Source organism: Nansenia antarctica (genome assembly GCF_963989245.1).
Source record: "Nansenia antarctica genome assembly, chromosome: 3".
In the NCBI taxonomy this organism is placed as follows: domain Eukaryota; kingdom Metazoa; phylum Chordata; class Actinopteri; order Argentiniformes; family Microstomatidae; genus Nansenia; species Nansenia antarctica.
The window spans coordinates 42,846,577-42,870,413 of NC_137688.1; the positions used below are offsets into that span (position 1 = coordinate 42,846,577).

The following is a 23,837-nucleotide window of genomic DNA, read 5'->3' on the forward strand; positions in this document are numbered from 1 at the left end:
TCATGAAGTAAAGGAGACAAGGAAAAAAGCTGTTGAAGAGAATTTGGACACAACAATAGTCTTCAGTCAAACTAATTCCTCAGACGCTAGAGGCAGCCCAGAGAACAATGAAGTGTTGAATTATCTATTGCATGAGCGTAGCGTAGCTGACTATTGTGGTAACCCACAATATACCAAAAAAAATTGAGAACACAATCATTTTAGTTTTCAGTTATGAATACAGTTTTTAGCCAGATTATTTCTTCAGTAATCTCATTTCATGCATCTCTCATAGGTTTGTTTGGAGGCTGTGTAGGAAAGTTTTCATCGGGGGTAGGAGTAGGACTAGACGTGGATGGCAAACAATACGAATGGAAATACATGCGGAACAGGTCTGGAGCACAAAGATACCAACACCATTTGTAGGAACACTTACACGGAACTGGAATACTCAGATACATACAGTACATTATTGAACACATGCAGTATAAGTCATAATGCAAAATATAGGAAATAAATATTGAAAGGTGGGCTCTAGGAGTGATACCATTGGCTCAAAAGGGTCATGTGATGCAGCAAAGCGTTATGGGTAGAGATTGGATTAGTAAGTAGATCGTTTTGAGATGCGAATTGGGGTGAAAATATAACAATTCTGTTTTTTAAAAATATCTCTTTTCAAAATATCATCAAAAAGGTAATCATTGGGCTACATCCCACCACTAACTCTGCCGATAGCATCACTGAGCAGCTATAAAATGCAATAACAATTTTTTAACATTTTCTAAGTTTTACATTTTTTATGTTCTTTAAAACAGATACTGAAATCCTATATCGCAACACTTAGGGTTGAATCCTGCACACGCACATAACTCGACATTTGCGTAAATCTTGCATTGATGTCAATTAGAAATTTCCATGATGAATCGAGTTACAAGTGCAGATCTCATGTTAGGATTCTACCTTAAGAGAGAGAGACAGAGAGAGAAAGAGATAGAAAGAGAGAGAGAGAGAGAAGAAGAAAATTGTAGAAGAAAGAAGAATAACACAACTTGATCCTAATGAACATTCAACATGCTTTAACACTTCTCTCTAGAAAAGATCTAAATCAACAAAGACATATTTTTTTGGCCCTCTGAAAGCTATGACTCCCCTATTGGAGGGCGTTCAAGGGGGGGTCAAGGGTTTCTGAGAGCCAGATCCAGTGTCCAGAGGGCTTCATCGGGGCAGTAGGTATACTTGTCTGCAGTGGTCAGAAGTTAGAGGGATCCGTGCGACGAGGCCAGACTGGGATCTCAGGAAGTTGTCATGGAGGATGGGTCATTCCACATGGCCGCCACGTCTCTGAACCTGCCAGAGGGGATGACGGGAAAGATTAACTTCCTGACAAAAAGATGATCTGAAGACCAGACAATAATAACAAACTGAGGATTCTGGGAGGAAACAGTGAGTTGCTTTTTCTTGCTCTTATTCTCTGTGCGTGGTTGCGTGTGTGGAGTGTGTGGTGTGTGTTTGTCTGTCTGTGTGTGTGTGTGTGTGTGTGTGTGTGTGTGTGTGTGTGTGTGTGTGTGTGTGTGTGGGTGTGGGTGTGGGTGTGTGTTAATGTCACAACTTTGATATGCAAGACAGACAGTCTCACACAGCACTCTAGGACCTTGCGGGTGGGGACCCACAAGACAACTCCAATGCTAAATGGGTTAGGGTTAGGGTTAGGGTTAGGGTTCCAAATGGTCCCAGTCCCCTACCTGGACAATTCCACAGATTGGATATATGCAATATGGTTCAGTTACGCAAAATTTATTTTTCACCACATTGCACATTGCTCACACCTATCGGATTGCTCCAGATATGCAGGGTCAATTTCAAATTCTGCACAAGTCCGCTGAATGTAGAAACAGGACATCCATAGGAGACAGTGAATGGACTCAGACCTTGCATTGATGAGGTACTGAGCCAGGCTGATGTTGGCGGGGGTTCCTGTGATGGTTATCTGGCGCTCTGATGACCCCTCCATGGCGTTAGCAATTTTGATCTGCGCCCCAGACATCTGACGGATCTCGTTGATTTTGGTTCCCTGGCGCCCGATTATGCAGCCTATTAGCTGGGAAGAAATGGAAGTGGGACTTAAAACAGGGAAATAAGGTGGTCTGGACATAATTCTCATACATTCTGTAGACACACAGACTATAGGACAATTGGACAATTGTTACATGTAGTAATATAAGCATTACACAGAAGACAGGAGAAAATTAGATATTCTATTGTCCCCATACTCACATCATTGGGAATGGTGAGTTCATGAGTACTGGCCTGGTTACTGGCATCCAGACCTGCTGTAGAGAGAATGAGGGGAAAAAACAGAGAGAGAGAGAGAGAGAGAGACAGAGACAGAGACAGAGACAGAGACAGAGACAGAGACAGAGAGACAGAGAGAGAGAGAGAGAGAGAGAGAGAGAGAGAGAGAGAGAGAGAGAGAGAGAGAGAGAGAGAAACGGAATAAAATAGAGTTGGACATGGGAGGCAGCTAATTGTACGCTGTGACTGTTAGCTTTGGTGACGAACGACAGTTTTCCCAATCAAAGTCACATAGTCAGGAAATACTCCAGGCCCTGCCTACAGCTGCGCGGGCCTTGGCAGAGTAGGCTTAGGCCTCTCCATTTGGTTCAGACTCAAACCTGGGGAGATACATCCACTGACCAGCTAAAACTCAGAAGGGGGTTATTAATCAAAATATTCAGGACTCTACCGTCGTTCACCATACGAAACGCAAATTGACGCAAATTCCAAATAAAAAAAAGAGGGAGAAGAAAATGAAGACAAATATCCTCCCGTCAACCTTAACAAGAGCAACCACCAGGGGGCCATGTCATTGGAAGCGCACCACAAAGAACGACAGGAGAAGAAACAGAGAAAGAGAAAGCAAGAAAAAGAGAGAGAGAAAGAGGAAGAGTGTGTGTCTCTACAGGTAAACAAGAGAAGGAGATTGGTAGAGGGTTCTTGTGTAGGTGGGTACGTACCGGGGAAGGCAGGGGTGGTCTGTCCGAGGGGGGTAAAGGGGGTTTGCTGCATAGCCAACTGGTGGAGCTTGGTCAACTGCTGAGGGGGGTAGGAGGGACAGCAGAACTATGAGGTCATCATTAAACACACACACACACACACACACCAGGGGAGGCTGGTGGGGGTAGAAATCAAAGGAGGGGCTCATTGTAAAGCATCGAATGTAATGAGGAATGGTATGAAACTATTATTTAATTACAATGAGCATGTCCTCAGATTTCTACCTCCACCAGTCTCCCCTGACACAGACACACACGCATGCACACACACACGCACACAGGTCTTTCACCAAGAATCGCTACGAGAATAGAGAGAGGACTTGAGGATAAGCTGTGACACAGAGGTGGAGGAGGAGAGAGAGAGACAGAGAGAAAGAAAAAGGAAACTCATAAAGGACTTGGCCTGAGACTGTGAAGAACTGGTGAGTCTCTGTGCAACGGTGGTGCTGTTTTAATGTGCTGCCAATACGTGAAATTATGTTTATGATGTTGTTGATTGATGTAGATGTGCCAGATCAAATCTACATGTGACAGACTCAGTTTGAATCTGAGTGTCTTAGGCAGTTAGCTCAGTGGGCTAACACAGACTTGAGGCCTATAGGAGACCCGGGCTAATAGTAATTTGGCTACATTACTGCCGCTTTTGAACAATCTGAAGTCCTACCTGTAAATATTACTCTATTTTGGGGATATGGTACATGACTGTGCAAGTGTTTTTATCCAATATGTGATTGCACAGGCCAAGTCCTATGAAGTTGGGCTCAAATGGTGGGCAGGTGTTGAGAGTAATTTCAGATTTGAAAGTAACAGAAATTACTTTCAGAAATGTTGTATTAATATTATTGGTTAATATTAATAGGAAAGGAAAGATAGTGTGAAAGAGTGAGAGGGAGAGAGACAAAGAGAGAGAGAGAGAGAGAGAGAGAGAGAGAGAGAGAGAGAGAGAGAGAGAAAGAAAGAAAGAAGAATGGAGAGAAGCAAATAGAAAAACGCCTGCATCGTTGAATAGACACTCACATCTGGGTGTGGAATGGCGTACTGTCCCTGAATGGTGTAAGCCTGGAAGGAGAGGAGAGAAAGAAGAAGGCTTGATTAGGATCTTCAGTTGAAATACTGGTATTATACTAATTATTGACTATACTCAGAGCCATTAGTGAGGTTGTTCAGTATTCTTATAGATAGGCACTCAAGTTCAGGGACGTGCGGTCAGGGGAGGCAGGAGAGTGAGAGCCTCTCCAGTTATACTGGACGCTGTTACAAAAAGTTTTTTTTTTTAAAAGGGGAAAAAAAGGATTTTTCCACAAATGATAAATGTAATTTCTGTATGATTCCAATATGTTTTTATAGTCAAAATGGTAAAAAAAGAAATTGCAGCGACAAGCTCAGCATCACCTGATTGTGCAACCCCTCCTCAGAAACTGTATGGAGCGCGGGCAATAAGCACGTGCCTGTTACAAACTGCAATGAATAAGCATTAAGCAGGGGCGGCAGCTATCACGTCTGCTTCACTGAGGGGCGTGTATTGAGCCCACGTAATTGACGCTGGCTGTCCCTCCATGTTAGCTAACTCTAGCAAAAGACCTCCAGCGTTGCAAAAATGGAAAGCGTTATATCTAATATCTAACCTTAGAAATGTCTCAAAATTGGACTTTGTCAAAACAGGGAGTGATAAACAATAGAAAACCAATGCCTGAGCTTAAGGACCTACTTGAAACGAAGGGACAGAAAATAACACTTGTTTCAAATGGAGTGGTGCAACTCGTCCTGGCTGTCAACGCATAGCTAGTCATAGCACTGTAGCGAGAACATAGATATGTTTTCTATGATATTTATTTCATTTACAAGTAAAGGTACGACGATGCAATATATATATTTTCATTTGTGTTGAATGAGTATGAATAGTGGAATCTGGCTCTGATAGCCAGTGCCTCCTCAACCATTGACCTCACCGCACGTCACTGTTCAAGTTAGATGCATGCCAAAATAAAATGCACATTGCTGGTGAAAATGTTCTGTGAGTGACAGGTCAGATATAATATCCCAAGTTTTTAACATGGAGTATGTAACATTTCGTCAACCTCTATTGCAGGGAGCAATAGATAACTATGTAAGTCACAATACAGGTAGGTAATGAGATATTAGCTGAATGTTTTTAAAATGTAGAATCGTTTTACATAATGTACAGAATATGAATGAAAAGAACATTTCAGGGATATGATATCAGTTTGGAGGGAGCTAGGTAATAAATGAGAGCTTGCACAAAATGACTTTTTTGAGGTGCCAACATAAACCAAAGTTAAGATAAGGCCGTTTTTCAAGCTGATTACAGCTTGGCTGCATTTGGATTACAATATCAACTAGCTTTGTTCATTGTAATAGAAGCTCCCAAATAATTTACCTGACTCCTTCTCAAGTTTTTCACCCCTCACATCAATTGGGTCCAAGTTAACTACACTGACAAGAGAACAACCAGGTAGGGAGTGGTAAGGGTGAGGGGTTGGGGTAAATGCAAAGTTCGGAAGAGAGAGAAGGCCCCCTGTCAGAGAAACTGGATTGGACCTAATTGATGTGTATTCACAGGGCCACAATGGTCATAATTGGGCTAAATTCCATTTATAGACCAGTCAACTCAGTAACTAACTAATTAAAACTATCTGTTCAAATCAAATCCTAATACAGGTTGACTGGCCGCTGAAATGGTGTTCAGCCCAGCTGAGGGTGGAAGTTGGTGGTAGTGACAGTGATGGTTGCATGCTAGTGGTGAGGTGAGGTGGTGAGGAGGTGAGTAAACCTGGTGACTAACAGGCAGTGGCTGGTGCTGCAGCAAGAGGCTGAGGTTGGCGGTGGAGGCCCCCAGCGGGTCGGCTCTTACCTGGCCACCTGAAAAAATGACGGGGGTGGAGGCAGGCTTGGGGCGGTAGGGGATAGTGGCACCTTTCGGTGGGGACTGAGGAAAGGGGGAAGAGGTGGGAGAGGTAGAAAGAGCATTAGACCAGTGGGGAGGGGTAGAGAGAGACTGAACGAGAGAAAGAGTGAGTGAGTTAAAGAGAGAGAGAGGGGGGGGGAGAGATATTTTATAGACGTAGGGACAGTGTCTTGGGAGAAGACCGTGACACTCACTACATCAAAAAAGTGTTGTGTACTGTGGATACATGCTGCTGTGACAACAGATAATAAAGTGCTGTGTACATTTAGGGCACGTTGACCTGTTGGCTGTTTCATTGCATTTGAGCCCAGACAGTTATTGTCATAATATGTGACAAGGTCTGGTGAAAAAGTCCTCAAGTAGGGCAAGGTCATTTTTCTTTTTTTCCCCCATTTTTATGAAAGTGCAGATTGTAAGCTTTGTGTCATACATTGAAAATAGTTGAAGAAGCTAGCAGCTAAGAAGAAACATAGCTATGGACATCTAACTGCATGTTTAACACATCACAACATGCTGATAGAACATCAACATGCTAAAAACACATAACTACACATAATTAGTTGATCGCACAGTCCTTGCTTTGAACATGCCATAAAACTTAAGCTAGTTTACAAGCCATGCATCACTTACCCAGTAGCCTACGGCAGACGATACAGTGAATCCAATTCACAAATTATAAGTACAGTATTTAGTGATCCTAAAACTGTTGTTTGTTATATCGAATGGGCTCTTCAACACTTCAACTTTCGTAATACAAAAAAACGGACCTTGTGGACATGCAGACCTATTCACCAGACTGTGTCATATATACATTTGTCTCAATTATGCATGATCATTATCCCATCCCATGTTTTAGCTGATTGATAAGGACTATGTGTATGTGTTTTGGGTTGTTACATTAGTTCCCTGCTTCTATGTCCTCTGGCCCTGGCCCTGGCTTCGGATCCACGGGTGTAGCTCTGAATTCCATGTAAAAAGAATCAATAAACTCATAACCCTTGTCTATCAATCCATACTCTACCTCGAGCATCACCACACATATCTGTTTGACACACTGGATGATGGCTTCTGGGGCACCAGAGATTGTCACAGCTCGTTCCGTGGAGTTGGGTAGCATGTCCCCTGCTACCTGGACCTGAGCTCCTGTGGACTGGAAGAATGAATGCAGCTAATGAACACAGTAATACAGCTTATCAATCTACAAGATCGTTCTGCATTAGGAGGCCAGGTCTGCCTCAAGGCGATATAATTATAATTATCTGGGCATTTTTCTGTGACATTTAGAATACGAGAAACGCATTGTTGTTGTTGATAAGGAACATTAATGCATGAATGTATTTCCCTTTCTTATATATTATATACGAAGTCATCTTTATTGGTATTTTCACATTTTCACAATGTCACATTTTCTTTACACTCCTTTACACTTTGATCCTGTGCAATTACAGAATATTGTGATAACCACTATTACTAATTATAATTGAATGCAACATTTCAGTAGGTGACATTTACCTCTCTCATTTCCTTGATCTTGGAGCCTCCTTTGCCGATGAGGGAGCCACACTGGCTGGCTGGGACTACGAGACGCAGGGTGACAGGGGGTTTACTGGTGGCTGGACTGTTGCTCATTGAGTTGATTATATCCTGGGAGGACATAGAGCAATATGTTGATGAACATTTCTTATTTCTAAAACCATTATCAATAGAGAGCCTTGAAAGTCCTATGTGTCTGGGAAACTAACCCCAATGTGGTAATCATTAGGTAATAGTCAGGCCTATGTAATTGCCATTTAATTTAACATTCAATGTAAATACAATGCTGCTTAAATAGTACAATGTAAATCAAAAGGACATCCAGCATGACACTGTACCTCTTCAAACTTGTAGGCTATCATGGCAAAGGCCTTGAAGATGGCATCTGTGGGTCCGGTGATGGTGACTATCCGTTCTGGGCAGTTTCCCTCAGAGATGTTGATGCGTGCGCCGCTCTGTGTATCAAACAGGAGTAGGTTAATCTGTGTAGTAAAGTCTTTCCTGGTGTACTATTCACCTTCTACAGTAAGAAAGTATATAAATCAGTGGGCCAACACTTACCTCCTCACGCATTTTCTTCACCGTCTCTCCTTTCTGAAAAGAAAGACAACAGTTAGCTGTCAAGTTAGAAATTAGAAGACAAGTACTCTTATGAATACAGTTTGTCATCTTGACATGAGTTTCATGTGTTTAGAAACATGATAGTTACCTTTCCAATGATGCTTCCAACCTCCTGCAAAGACACACAAATTCAACCTTGATAAGCATCAACAAGAATTACATTAAGAATTACTAGTTCACAATTAATAGCCTTTTAAAGCGACCTGTCCATGTCCTTTTCCACTGATCTGAAGATACTTGTATGTGATTACAGTATGGTGGCAACCCACAGTATCTAGTAATATTGCCTATCAGTAGTAATGAATGAAGGAAAAGAGATAAGGAGAGGAAGCTACATGAGAGTATTATAAGAGAATTGGAACAGAGCTCTCCATACCTTTCCATGCATCAGGAGCCTGATGGTGAGGGTGACGTTAAGCCCGCCTTCTGATTGGACCTTGGTGGTGGGTTCCATATTGGGATTGGATGTGAAGGAAGGGATGTGATCACATAAAAGAGGAGTCCCGGGGCCAATGAGAGTGTGATGGAACAGCCAGCCAACCAGTCAACTGCGAGACAAAAGGAGATAAGACACAACCACAAAAGGTTAGGCCCACTAGAAATAAAATCATCAGGCACTTAACAGCCCCTACTACCCAGACATATGTGTTCATCTGAAAGGGTTGAATAGGAATAAGAGATTTGGAGAACATTCCACATAGCCCCGAATGTGAGAGCATACCTCAGGAAAGAGTGTAGAGCCAAATTCATTGTCAAATGATCACAGCCAAATTCTGCTCTGTCTCCGACCACAATGATGTAATAATAATACAGAATATAGAATACCTACTACAGTCGAACACAAGGGGGAGCACTAATCCAACACATCCCTGCTTGGATCACACTTGAAACCCAATGCTAGCAAACTGATAGGTAGAAAATAGAAAGGCTCAGTTTTACACAAGTTATGATTTACCAAAGGGCATTCAATATACATATAGAGACTGCATGGCAAAAATATATGTATAAATAAGCCCAGGATAGGGGTGGGTGGATAGATAGAGAGAGAGAGAGAGAGAGAGAGAGAGAGAGAGAGAGAGAGAGAGAGAGAGAGAGAGAGAGAGAGAGAGAGAGAGAGAGAGAGAGAGAGAGAGAGAGAGAGAGAGAGAGAGAGAGAGAATAATTATTTTGTAGACTCAGGGTCAGTCTTGGTCAGTCTCTGACAGTCTGTGACCGTGACACTCAAATGTGTTGAGAGAGACAAACAGACAGACAGACAGAGGTGAAAGGGAAGGAAGTTGAGAGGCATAGACTTTGGTGGTTGGTTGGTTTGTTAAAGAGGGAGGATGGTCCGATCAGAGCCCATAGGTTAGTTGGTATCAGGGAGGCAGAGAGGCCGTGGGAGGTCCCAGAGATAAGGGACGGGATTCTGCAGCCAGCTGTCTCTCCAATCTCCCAGCGGAAACCAGATTACATAAAAAGCCTTAATCCGGTTTAAGACCCAGGCCAGCGGTGCAGGTCTGCACCAGGGCCAGGGGACAGAAATAAACCCACTAAGAGTGAGTGCAGAAGAGGGACTATGTGGTGCTGGGGTAGCTGGCTTGCACTATTGCTGGAGTCAGGGGTTTGCTTGAGGAATTGTGGAGGCCATTGTTGAACCAGATTGAACAGACCTGGGCTATATGCATATTTTAATATTGAATATGCATATTTTAATATTTACATATTTCATAAACTGAAAATGAGGTGTGCTTAATTTCCTTGTCAGGCACGATGGAAGCACTGAAATAATCTTAGAAGTCCAAACACTGTATGCAATCCTTAATCAACCACACCTCAAGTAAAAAAAAAAAAAAAAAGCCCAGGTCTGGGAGTGGATGCCACCATACTACTGTCTACGCAAGCAAAATCAACATTTAGGTAAGGTTTTGGTCATGTACAGTGCAGACATAGTGATGGATTTGCCTCTGAAATGGATTGGATCTTTGATGCACTCTTAAACTGATGGTTTTAATGCTAACATGTCACTGGAGATATATTTTCTGCCATCAAGATGAGCTGAAGATTCAATTACAAATAGATTTGGCAATGATACAGATCACCACTTGGAAAAAATGCAATTTGACATATTAAGCCCTAGCAAAAAAGTCATCATACTGTAGCATCAGTCAACACTTGGTTGTGAAATATTTAATCTGTAATGAGCATGAGAGCATGTGACTATATAATTTTCGTTGTTTGGTACCTGTACTGTAGCAATGACAAATAAAGTCTATCTATCTATCTATAATATATTACTGAACCTTTACAATGAAGCTGCCTTTTTGTTCAGGTAGAGCTTGGTTCAAATAAAGGCTACACAGAAATGAATAAATACAATGAAAATAAATTAATCTACAAATCAGGTCAGCATGAAGAGCTGTTTAAATAGCTCCCTCCAGCATCCATACAACATCTCCCATCCATACTGTGACACAATAGAATTAGGTCACAGCCTTGTGACTCACACATGCCCCATTGGGGTACACTAGGGCCCTCCAGTGAACCCATTCTTTCTCAGTAAGAGCTGGAATATAAGACATTTCATTGAGGCATTACCAAACCTCGGTCTGAGATACTGTACATTCATTCCAAAAATGCTGCAGTATCTCCAATAAGGCCTTTGGTTGTTGAGAGTGACAGGGAAAATGGTTTCAACATGAACGTCAACATTGAATCACAGTACAGTCCTGTATCGTACGAGGTATGTTGTATTGGATACATGGGCACTGAATTAATAGGATGATCGAGACAAAAGTGGTTATCTGCATTTATCCAATGATGTTTTCAAGCACATTTTGAACGCTGTGGTCCAAATGGCACATATTTAACATAGTTAACACGATAGTTATTCTATAGTCATCATCTGCCCCTTTAGTTAACATGTTTATCAAGCTGAAAAGTCAGAGAGTGAGAGAGAGACAGAGAGAAAGAGAGAGAGAGGTAGAACGAGAGAGAGAGAGAAAGAGAGAATTTCTCGTGACATCTGATCTAGAAAGTGGGTCATGCGCGGCGTTGCAGAGCTGCTGGCCTCCTCCTCTATGGCTGCTATTGAATTAATCACGCTTTACGCTTGGATGGACAACGCACACAAAATGGCTCTTCCTTTCTTCCTGTCTCTCTCCCTACGTCTGCCCCGCTCTCAGTGCAGAAAAGACGCGAGCATTTGACTTTACTACACTGTCTTTCTTTTCAATTCCTGGCCCTTTTAAGTATTGCTAACAATGGGCGATGTCTGCTCTTATGTGGGGCAACTGGACTGTGAGTAATAGATGAGTCTTATCTATGAAAAGAAACATGAACATTAAATAAAATATCGGAGGGTTGTTGAGTGAGGCTATTTCTATTTGGTCTTCACTGAGACAGGTGAGTCCTGAGTATTCTTGAATATCCTCCTATCCTCGTTTCCATCCCTTAGTGACCACTCATCTGGAAGAATTTGATGGGTGAGAGCAATATGATAGGAGAGCTATCCTCTCCTTTTACCTCTCAGTGATCTTGTCGTAGGGAAGACAAGAGGAGGAAATTAAATTGGAGCACACAGGCCTAGACCTTGATAATGGCTCCTCAAATATAGGCCTCTGAAATACAGGACAATGGAATGAAGGAACCAACCCACTGTTTCCTTTTGAGCCAACCCACTGCTGCCTTTCCTTACCCCTGGTCAGGTGTGTGTGTGTGTGTGTGTGTGTGTGTGTGTGTGTGTGTGTGTGTGTGTGTGTGTATGCGTGCGTGCGTGTCTGTCTGTGTGCATGCATGTTTGCTCAAGCTACAGTAAGACCAGACAACACTGTCTATGTTTCTTTAATAGTTTTCCTGAATGCTATTCATCTGAAATAAATAAAGCTAAACAAAAGTCATTCAAACATGCGCAAACAAAACTACACACACAACATAATGATAGAGATCTAGCTAGAGTATAGTCAGACTCAATTAATAATATTTGATACAAAAAAAAACTCATAACACAACCACATATACTGATTATTGTTAACATCAACTTAAAGGCTTTTACAGTGAGAGTGAAAGCTTGAAAAAAAGGAAAATGGAGGACATGCAGTATAATCTAGGCCAAAACCCCGTCATCTGTTCCATTCTAATCCGCGGAGCTAGAGATATGTCATTATGACATTTTGATATAAACCCTCCATAAGCGTATACTTGTAAGCCAAAGCCAAAGCCACAAAGAGCCCTCAAAACTGAGATTTTGGGTGCCTCAGACTTGCAAGAAGTGAACCCTTGATCTACCGCCATGCTGTAATGTAATGTTTGCTGTAAACCTGCTTTAAAGTTTGATTTACCCTCATTCTTTGAATTCCCATTGAGTGTTGTATATAATGAGGGTTATTGAGTATAACACACAGACAAATAACAACGGTTGTGTAAATATGTTATCCTTTGTATGTGATTTATTATTATGTATACAGTATGTAAAGTAACTGTGGAAAAACTGACATTGTTGTTAGGCCCACTGTTTTTCTTAGCAACTACTACAAGGTAGAACAAAAATAATGATACAAATTCTACCACGGTCTAGGTCATATCCATTTAGTTTGACCACAAAGTATCTGGCACACACAAAGAGACCAGTGACCACAATGTAACTACTGTTGGCTCTAGTTTGTTGGTGATAGAGATTAGTCTCTTAATCCAAGAGTGAAGAGAAGAGCCAGTTGACAGAGTCAAGACTAGTAGGCCATCCTAAACCCACATCAACTGACTCCCCCTTGAAGATGGCCATAATGAATCCAATCCCTAAGTCCTCATATACCACAATTAGCATCAAAATGTCCACCCAATCATCTTTGGTCTCTGACTTTTCACCTTTCACTTAGTGAAGCTGGAGCTGCTAACAGATGCTTTGCACAGGACAAGATACGAGAAGTGTGTCACAGGCGGAGACCTCATAAACCCCATATGTCTGTAATGACTCATGCAGCATCATCTCCCGCATGAATGAGTTTGTCACTTTTGTTATCATTCTTTATCAAATAACAAATTCTGGATTTTGAGAAAAGCCCATGGAATTGAGTGACAGGCCAATAGCAAAGAGGTAATGAGGTTGCACTTGTGTTGCCCTTGTAGACTTCACATTTCTATTCATGCCAAATATGCCAAAGGGTCCAGATGAGATGGCACCCACTTAAAAAACCTTTTTTTGAAAAATACACTTATAAAGACACTTTTAAGATACTCTTACTTGAGTAGATAAACAAAGTATGAAAGTATATAATAGAAGTTAGAATGCTCCTTGATTTTTTTCTTTTTTTCAGGCTACTGGGATGTGAGCAGCTCTGGTCTCGTCTGGCGATGGCTTTTGTTGCAGTGCGGTGCGGGGTGGAGGGGTGGGGGCGTCCACGGAGCGGCCCTCCCCTACGCCACTATGACAGTACACTCCAGAGCTGTCACTCTAGATCAGCCGCCCTCACGCTGATATCTCAGCCTAAATCATACTCAAAACGAGGGCGACCACTTGCTTGCGCCATGCACTCACCAGGCTAGGCGAGACCGAGAATGGGGAAGTGATAGGGGCGGCTAGCCCCGGCTAAATCAAGCAACACACCGACCCCCACCCCCCCAAAAACCTTGCCATCATGCCTTAACAATGGCGAACTGCAAAAAGGTGAAATTGCCCATGCACTTGGTAGGAAAGAGAATGTACTCCCTTCCATTGTGGAGCACCATGTTGTACTCTGAATGTGATGCTTAGATGAGAGCGTGAAGTCAGCCATTTTAGATTTGCCACAAATGGACATGAAATCACAGCTTGTCACAAAGTCATGGCACCGATACACATGAGGTTTGAGAGCAAAGTCATGTTCATTGAATCTACTGAAGTGCAAGCTTTGATTATTTTTAAAATGTAGATTCAATTTGATACATTTCTTGATAAATCATGATGATCCATATTTCACAACGGCTACATATATTTAGCTTCTGCCGTTTGATAAAACAGAATTGTTTAAAAATGAATTTATCTTTTATTATTTCAAAAAGAAGAAAAAGAATAGCCATTGACATTTTTCCTTGACATACAGCAACAATCATGCCCTTGATTGTGACAAAAATACTTACGTACCTTATACAAACGGGCCTTTACATAGGAAAGAGCTATCTGTGCTATTTGGTGCATCTCGGGTTCAATTACACTTTGAGAATTTGAGATGACATCGAATGGACACATAGACTATTACTACCCACTAATAAGACCATCAAGAGAGCTAATATCATTGTGACGATAATTAGGATAATGATCGTGAAAGACTAGCTACACTCGCATTGGCTATCAGGTTACATTACCGTTCACGCAGTGAACAAGGTCAGTCTATCGTCATAGTTCACAATAGTGATGCACCTCTACATTCTGTATCATCGCAATGTCAGCATAATGACCTTAAACAATTAGTCCATAATTAAATCATACAATTAGCCAGATTTCATAGAAGCACAATGGAGACTCATAGCAAAGATAATGCAGACACTACAAAGAGAGTGATACAACCAACAATCTGACCGACTATTCTCAGGGGAATACTGGAATACTTTCACAGCACATGGGTCTGCCCTTTGTATGTCTAATGAAGGGTAGACTAAGTGAGTAATTGTTAAACAATAAAGACAAACCCATTCTCACAGTATTAGTATTAAGATAAGCTGTTCTCAATAACGATGGAATTCAAGAAAATAAATAAGTAGCAAATAATTGCTGTCCACCATGAAATCATAACTGTATAGAAACAAGTAGCTCTTTGATGAATTATTGATGTCATTCCTCAACTCACCATTGGCCAACACGTCTCATGCAAGTTAAGCCTGTTTTAAGAATAGGCCAACTACTACTCTGTACATAGACATAATACAATTAAAGTCTAGATTCTATATTTCTACAATATACCAAATATGAAATTCAGCATTTAAATCAGAGAAATATGACCATTAGATCCAACACTGGCATTCACAAAACCTTGTTTATCAGCTTAAAAAGAAGATTTACCTTCGTGCAGCGTAAAACAGATGGCGACCACTTTCGACGTTTTGCAAAAGATTTTTAAAAAACGCAGGAGGAAAATGAATTTTGCCCTTTCTTTTCGCTCTGCCCAGTCCAAATCGTGGCACCCGATTGGTCTGAAATACCAAGTCACATGGGTGACCCACAAAACACGTGACACCTCTCGAAATAAAATGACGAAATGAAACAGCCTTGCATTCTCGCTGAACAAATTTTTTTGCCAGTGCGATACCCGACAAGAATGGTGTTGTGGTCTTTAGTAAATAGGCCGGATGATGAGGCGGAATGGGGGTGACCATCAACACCCCCCCCCACCCCCCCGCCCCCCAACCCCTGAAATGGAACAAAGGGGGGATGCCCAGTGAGGCACACTGGCATCGGGGGGGCATGTCTACGGGGGCAGGGTGTTCGCGTTGGAACTGCAGCCCCCAGGCACTTGCCTGTCCTGTGGGACAATTGTGCACCCACCCATCCACACACTCACCCCCCATCGTCTTCTCCTGTAGATGATTGTAGACATGGTACCTGAAAACAATCACCATGGTAAGCCAACTCTAACCCAGCAGCACTATGACACCTATCCTGGTAGTTTTAACACTACAGACGCCCTTCCACCACGACTGCCCAGGTTACTGGGTGCTTGGGGAAGTGATCGGTGTGGCTAGGATGATGGGATGCTTGAGAGATGGTCAACCCCCCCTATCCCACACACACACACAGCACTGCCGTGGCGTCAAGTCACCGTCCGGCCTAGCTGTCCCCTGGCTTTTAATCTGGCACTGTGTATTTGTATATGGAATTACAGGGAGCTTTAAAGGCATCCCGTCCAGATTATCCAATCCAGCGCAAATCCAGCCCTGTGTCAGATGGACAGTTGTGCAGGATTTAATCCCATGTCATTAGGGTTGGGCCCCGGCAGTAGCAGCATGCTGCATGTTTGAGGGGTTCTAGAAGGGGGTGATGGGGTACATTCGTAGGATTAGGGGAAACACAGACAATGCAGAGGGTGTCCCACCTCATTCAATTGTTTAGAGGGGATAAAATACCATAATGAATTACTACAGATCCACAGCTCCCCACTGAAAACTCTGCGTAATCTCCCCTTGTAAATATACAAAATTGACTGGGCTCTATCTGTGAGGGTAACGCAAATAATGAAATACATGTATCTTATTTTCTCGCTTAATTCCAGCCCCCCCCTCCCCCAGAATCATTAGTACACAGTCCTACCCTACCCAACCGACTGTCAAATGGCCCATGGGAAAATACTACAAATAGAGCATTAAATTTGCTCCACATTGAATCATAAGAGGCAGAGCAGGGCAAAACAGAATGGGGAGAAAAGAGTGGGGCAAAACAGAACGGTGTGTCAGAGGAAATCTGCTTTATATTCAAACAATGCTTTTGGCTCACCTTCAAAACCAAGAGTGGTGGCAACCGCAGAGAATCCGACTTGAACTTTACATGGCCTAGAATACTCAAGAGAGACCTTGTCCCCATAGACTCAGACAGCTTCCTTTCTTTGTCCCCTCCACAAATCTGAGAGTTCTTTATAGGTGAAATTGATATAATGGGAACCTGTCCATGTCACTTTACTGAGAAGTGGTCATGGAGGAAAGGAAGATATTAGAGAATTGGGACAGAGTGGGAAATTCCTCCATAACCCAAGGCAGTCATACGTGAGTCTACTGTCAATCTAATACAACTTTCACATACTTGGGCCCAGGGGACTTGTTTATACTACAGTAAGCAAGCCTTTTCTGATCAGTGGTCACAATGGAACAGAGAAAAGAGCATTCTCTTTAAGAATACCGGAATAAACTCAAAACACATCTTTGCAAATGATAACTGCCTGTCCACCATATCCCACTCCATGCAAAAGGTTTAGAGTAAATCCCAGAAGACGCCAACAGACACGTTTGAGTAATCACCAGGTCAGTCGGCGTAGCTTACCGGTCAAGATGGTAAAATTCTTGAGGAGGAGAGAGGTGCCGTTTGGGGAAGTAATAAAGATGGATGGCTATGGGCACACTGAGGTATAGGGTGGGTGGCCTGCCCCTATAAGTAAACTAGCCCTCATACCCCCCGGCAAGGTGACCAGCCCAGCCCAGCTCAGCCCACCCCAGACTAGCCTTCAGTGTCAGAGAAGTCCCCATAGCCACCCCAGTCTCCCGTCAGGGAGAGGGTGGCCTAATTGAGGCAGAAGGGCGTGAAGGAGAGGGAGAAAGATCAGAGGGGACAGTCGATCCCAGTGATTGTTGACTTGCGCATGAGAGTGGTGACCAAAGGGAATGACTCTACTGAGATACTGGATAATGAGCGGTGTGTGTGTGTATGTGTGTGTGAGTTTGGGGGAGGAGTGGGACTGTGTATTTGTGATACAGAAGGTGGAGCTTGTGTTTGTTTGTGTGTGTGTGCGTGTTGGAGTGTGAGGCAGAATAAAGGGTTGATTTTTTTAAGCGGTCAATGAATGTTGAATGTCAATACTCAGACTCAGAGGGCTTAATTAGCTGGAGGATAATGAACAATGTAATTATTGATTTGTTTACATGTCACTACCCCAATGTAACACAAGAACAAGGCTTACTGTGAGACGCAGAAGGAAACTCTACTGGGTATTTGCCTACTTGAAACTGAAAAGGAAATCGTTGCCTCCTCCTGTGACGATCAAGACTGGTTTGATATAAGTTTAGTCCTCTACAGTCCCGTAACCATCTTTTCATTTGCGTGCTCAGGTCTTACAGCCAAGGGGGAAGAGAGTGCACTATACCATCTGTGGAACAAAGAGCCTTTCCATGAGCTTCCGCCACCCTCTAAAAGCCACTGCCATTCCCTCTTTGGCCCCCCGCTCTCCCACACAATCCCCATCCCTTAATGGAAAATATTGCCTGACCCCCTTCACTGATGTGGTCAATGCAGCCAGTAATGGCTCCTCATTGCCTTCCAGCTAAAACCAATAATGAATGGGCTTCTATCTGAAATGGAACTTTAACCAGGTCTGCCTCCTCTCTCCCTCGCACAGTATGTGGACTTCCTGTAGCGATAAAAGAAATGCTGTACCAGTAATGGAATCCAACCATAGAATAAGAGTGGGTAGAGACATGCGCGTCAGTGGTGGCTTCGTGGCCTGTAATAGAACGTAGCTGTTACGTTATCAGTTTTCAAAACGGTCTTTCCACAACACCCTTCCCTGTGTTCTCCATCAGTGGAGGATGGTGGAGGTGGAAAGATCGGAGGACTGGCTCGTTGTTGTAATGCATGGAATGGAATATGGAATGGTATCAAACACATGCTCAATACCGTTCCTCATTCTGTGCCATGCATTACAATGAGCCCGTCTTGTGATTTCTACCTCCACCATCCTCTCCTGTTCTCTATGTACAGTATTTACATAATTCCTTATCAGTTCACATGGTCAGGAAAAACACTCAGAGCTCTATCTACAGTACATACAATGAGGGATGTAATGGAGGGCTAATGCATGTAAACACTGTTTACAAACCTGTGTTAGGATGAATAGCCTTTACCCACCTACCGTATTATACTAAATCAGCTTGTTTTAATGTTAATCTGTCATTTTAACCCATGTCCAGGAGTGTCCAGCATTTACCCATACTTCATTCTAGCACTATATCCCTGATATCAATATACTAATAACATACAAACGTACAACAATGTCAATCAAACAATTGGTCCCTGGAAAAAAAACATGATTTAGAGCTCTCTTACCATCCAATGAGATCGGACACGTAATATACATGGCACATAGCTGGGATATCAATGGGAATGATGAAGTTGCCTCCCATGTGTCGAGCTACAGGGACGTGGGGTTAGGGATTAGTGCCATGCCAGGGTAACTGCAGGCCAGGGACTAGTGGTAGTCGCCTGTAATATCTGTCTCTTCCACTAAGGATCTGCACTGGGCAGAGAGAGGGGACTTTGTCTCTCTTTTTGTTAGGACGATTAAAGCTACATGTACCATGCTCTAGGGTGTCTTTCTCTCTCTGTTCTACCCTTTCTCTCAGGTCTCTTTCCTCTGCCTTTTCTTGCAGTATTTTTCTCTTTCGGTCAATGTCTCAAAACAACTTCTATATCCGGGTGTGCGTTACTCCGTACCTTTTGCAAGTACCTCTCTCTCTCTCACACACACACACACACACACACACACACACACACACACACACACACACACACACACACACACACACACACACCACCACCACTGAGTAGAGAAGATCCATAAATTCAACACTTTAGGCACCAAAACAGTTACAGCTTTGCCAGCTTGGGTTGCAGCTTTGGAAAGTTTTACAAAAACTGAATAAGTTGTTTGAAGTATACTCTGTTTGACGTATACTGTAGCATTGCTGTAGGTGACTTGGGTATGCTTGCTTGAAGCCATGTCATAAAGTGGTTCCAATAAGCATTCTAATGAGTCTTGGAGAACATTCCATTAGGCAGTCAGTTGGTGAAAGTAGTGAGAGCAGTGGTACGTGCTGTTAATCAAATGGTCTTAAATATACTGAATGTATGTATTTTGCCAAACAATGTACATATCTCAATACTATTATGTTCAAATAGTATTTATTTGATTTATTATTATTATTATTATTATTATTATTATTATTATTACTACTATTAGTAGTAGTAGTAGTAGTAGTAGTAGTAGTAGTAGTAGTAGTAGTAGTAGTAGTAGTAGTAGTAGTAGTAGTATCAGCATTTCTTGAATTTACATTTCCTCACTTACTTAAGTCAAGTCAAATCATGTTTATTTATATAGCACATTTACAATGACAAAACAGCCACCCAAAGTGCTTAACAGATTAAACACTAGTAAAGGAAAACAACAAATAAAAATACACTAAAACAAAAACAAGGTGCAATACAGAATACAACAGGTGCAGAAATAAAAGTGCAGAAAAGTGCAGTGTCGGGAGGCAGGCTCACCTCAGGTCAAAGGCCAGGGAGAAGAGGTAAGTCTTAGCCAATGTTTTAAAAGCCTTGACACTCTGGGCAGATCTGACGTGGAGGGGGAGGCTATTCCAGAGCCTAGGGGCTGCCTTTGCGAAGGCTCTATCCCCTCTGTTTTTTAGTCTGGTCCTAGAGACCTCCAGCAGCAGCTGGTCAGCTGACCTTAGGGCTCTGGATGGGGTATGATGGTGCAGGAGATCAGCCAAGTACGGAGGTGCATGCCCGTTTAGTGACTTAAAAACAATCAAAAGTAATTTAAAATCAATACGGAAGCGGATGGGGAGCCAGTGGAGTGAGGCCAGGATTGGTGCTGGTGAGGAGTCGAGCAGTCACATTTTGGACTAGCTGCAGTCGACGGAGCAGAGACTGGTCGATGCCAACATACAAGGAGTTGCAGTAATCCAGCCAGGCTGTTATGAAGGCATGGATCACCTTCTCTAGGTCCTTCTGCGGAAGGTAGGCTCTTGTTTCAGCGAGGAGTCTGAGGTGAAAAAAGCTATTTTTGACCACAGAGCAGACCTGCTTGGTGAATTTCACTGTCACTGTCACTGTCACTGTCAAAAATCACTCCAAGATTTCTGACTGAGGAGCAGATGTTAGAGCCAAGGGTACCTAGGGCATCGACAGAAGGGCCTAGAGAAGTGTAGGCAAAGTGTTGGCCGGCCACTTTATTAGGTACACCTTATCCACCGCACATTAACACAAATATCCAATCAGCCAATCATGTGGCACCAACTCAATGTTGTATTTAGGCATGTAGACATGGTCAAGACGATCTGCTGAAGTTCAAACCAAGCATCAGAAAGGTGATTTAAGTGACTTTGAACGTGGCATTGGTGTTGGTGCCAGACAGGCTGTTTTGAGTATTTCAGAAAGTGCTGATACATTGGGAGTTTCCCGCACAACCATCTCTTGGGGTAACAGAGAATGGTCAGGAAAAGAGAAAATATACGGTGAGCGGCAGTTCTCTGGGTGAAATTGGTGGCGGTGGTGTAATGCTGTGTGGGATATTTTCTTGGCACAAATCTTCAGCAACTGTGTGATGTTATAATGTCAATATGGACCAACATCTCTGAGTTCCAGCACCTTGTTGAATCTATGTCAGGACTAATTAAGGCAGTTCTGAAGGCAAAAGAGGGGGTCCAACCCTTACTAGCAAGGTGTACCTAATAAAGTGGCCGGTGAGTGTACTGAGTAGAACTACAGATGTCAAGAGAGGAGTGAGGAGAGAGAATCTGCATCTAGAGAAGGTTAAAATGAAAAAGAAGGAGAACCATGGGAAAAGAACAGAAAGGGATGCAGGTGAAGAGAGAGTAAGATGAGAGTCAGGTTGAATATGAGAAGATGATGCAGCAGACCAAAAAGAGAGAGGAGAGGAAAACAAGAGAAGAGGAAGAGAAAAGAATAAAGGAACGGCAAAGGGAGAGAACATGGTTTGAGGAGATAAAGAGAACAATTACAAGGAAAGAAAGGAGGAGAGGAGAACGAAAGCTGGAAAATGAGCTAGTGAAAGAAAAGATGCTGAAAGAGATTGATGAAGATAGAAAGATTTAGTGAGAGAAAGGTTAAGACTGCAAGAGGAGAGAAAGGGGGAGGAGGATATGATGACGAGAGAGATGGAAATAGAGAATGAGGAAAACAGAAAGAGGGAGGAAAGATAGAGAGAAGGACATACAGGTTGAGGAGAATCAAAGTAGAGACGTGGAGAACAAACTGAAGAATAAGAGTGGAGGAGCAGGGGATGACTTGAGCAGTGATGAAGAATGTTCAGAAGTTGGTGAAAAGGAAACAGATAGTGTGGATAGTGGAAGTGTCAAAACAATGCAGAAAGTTGAGGAAGGTGTTGTTGAGGACGTGAGAGAGGGATTTGAAGAAAAGAGTGATGTGTAGTTAGAAACAAGTGAGAAGAAGTGGAAAGAGAGTGACAAAGATGAGGGTGTAAAAACAAGGGTATAGAGACTAATACAGTATTAACAGCAAATGAAAATACTGAGGGAGACCAAATTAAACAAAAAGACGAGAGAAAGATGTGTGGGGAGGAAAAGGCAAGGACTAATCATTAATCAGTAATAAACCAACAGAGGAGAGAAAAAGGGGGATGACGAAAAGAAAGATGACAGACACAAAGGATGAGGAATGGACAGATTGTGACAGTGAGAGAGCCAATGAAGAAAATAAAGAAAAGTTAGGTCACTCCAATGAGTGTAAGGAAGAACATATAGAAAGTGATGATATCATCAAAACATAACAAAAAGATGAAGGGAAGAAGGAGAGGATAGGTACCAGAGACTTTGAGAGTGGGAAAACAGACTTTTTTTTTTTTAATGACTGAATGAAGAGGGTGATGGAAAAGAGCCTTCATCAGAGCAGATAGACAGTGCAGTGCTCTACAAGGTAGGGTTATAGACTAGTGTTTGATAGATTATTGTAGATTCACCAGTTGGTTCATTAAGCACTCGATGTAACCCCTAAATTACAGTATATTAACAAAAAACACTTTTCTCACTCTTTATACTTCTCACACCCTGATCTCTCTATCAGATGTCTCTTTGCTCAGGGGGAAAAGGGAATTATCAAATGTCCTGTTGAAACCAATCAGAGGGTTAACAGCCAGGACATTATACAGGTATGAGTGTAGAGGGTAACACGCAGAGAACATAAAGGATAATACTCACTATAGATAGAGCAGACTCTATTCAGACACTAGTAGGGAAACCAGCTGGGATTGGAAGACTGTGTTTACTAAGATGTCTATTTTGAATACCATTATTCACTCTAACAGTAACATACATTTGTCTTTTTCAAATCATTACATTTTCCTAGCGGAGTGACTGATCACAGTATTTGGATTCTTGCATTGATATTCACTCTGATAAAATACAAAATCACAGTAGCATAAAAGAAAAAGGTTTGCGTTTGTACATTTTTATTGGTCGGGCATGTGTGGGTGTGTGTGTATGTGCGTGCCTGCAAGTTCAATCTAAATCACACTAATATATTGGCAATAAGAACAAGTAGTTGACATTGCTGCTTTGAACCACACATGCATAGAGTACAAATACACATACACACACCATGTGTGGTTCAAAGCAGCAATGTCAACTACTTGTTCTTATTGCCAATATATTAGTGTGATTTAGATTGAACTTGAACATGCCTGAGGCTTGATATGAGACCAACTCGCCCACATAGAGAGAGATGTGACATGCTCTCACCCACATGTACCACCATCTTCAAGAAAATGTTAATCTCTGAGATCTTAGTTTGGTTAGAGGGGTTCCACCATAGAAACAGAATAATGGACCACCAAGAGCCTGCCACTTCCATGTGAAACAGCCTTAAGAGGCAGCTTATCATTGTATGTATAATCACCCATTGTGTGGAGGTTGTTAGACTCAGGGAGGCATTTTAGAGCATGCACACACCACATGCATAAAATCCGACACACAAGTGCATACACCACATTAGTACTTGCAGACAACACACTCACAGACACACACACGCGCGCGTGCACACACACACACACACACACACACACACACACACACACACACACACACACACACACACACACACACACATAAACACACTCTGCAGAGGCCCCTGCACTGATTGCCTGTGAGCCAAAGCTGCCAGTGTGGCAATACCAGTTGCGGTGACAAAGGACACAAGTTCCCCTGGGTGTCAGAAGGATCAAAGGCCTTAAGAGAGAGAGAGAGAGAGAGAG

At 42.5% G+C, this 23,837-nt stretch overlaps 1 protein-coding gene across 2 annotated transcripts; it reads right to left on the reverse strand.

The window, feature by feature from the left end:
• Positions 1-1,271: 1,271 nt before the first annotated feature.
• On the reverse strand, positions 1,272-8,566 carry LOC308152348 (poly(rC)-binding protein 3; the record flags this gene model as incomplete). 2 transcript variants are annotated; one of them, XM_080525312.1, is made up of 12 exons in its annotated part: positions 1,272-1,326; positions 1,908-2,077; positions 2,254-2,306; positions 2,994-3,072; positions 4,050-4,091; positions 5,905-5,979; positions 6,980-7,108; positions 7,471-7,602; positions 7,830-7,946; positions 8,053-8,085; positions 8,201-8,224; positions 8,489-8,566. In XM_080525312.1, the coding sequence occupies 12 exons, from the start codon at positions 8,564-8,566 to the stop codon at positions 1,272-1,274; spliced, it is 987 nt and encodes a 328-aa protein (XP_080381438.1). The 2 variants fall into 2 exon arrangements, with proteins under 2 accessions (XP_080381438.1, XP_080381437.1); XM_080525311.1 differs by having other exon boundaries at positions 2,994-3,069; positions 5,836-5,979.
• Between the last annotated feature and the right edge of the window lie 15,271 nt (positions 8,567-23,837).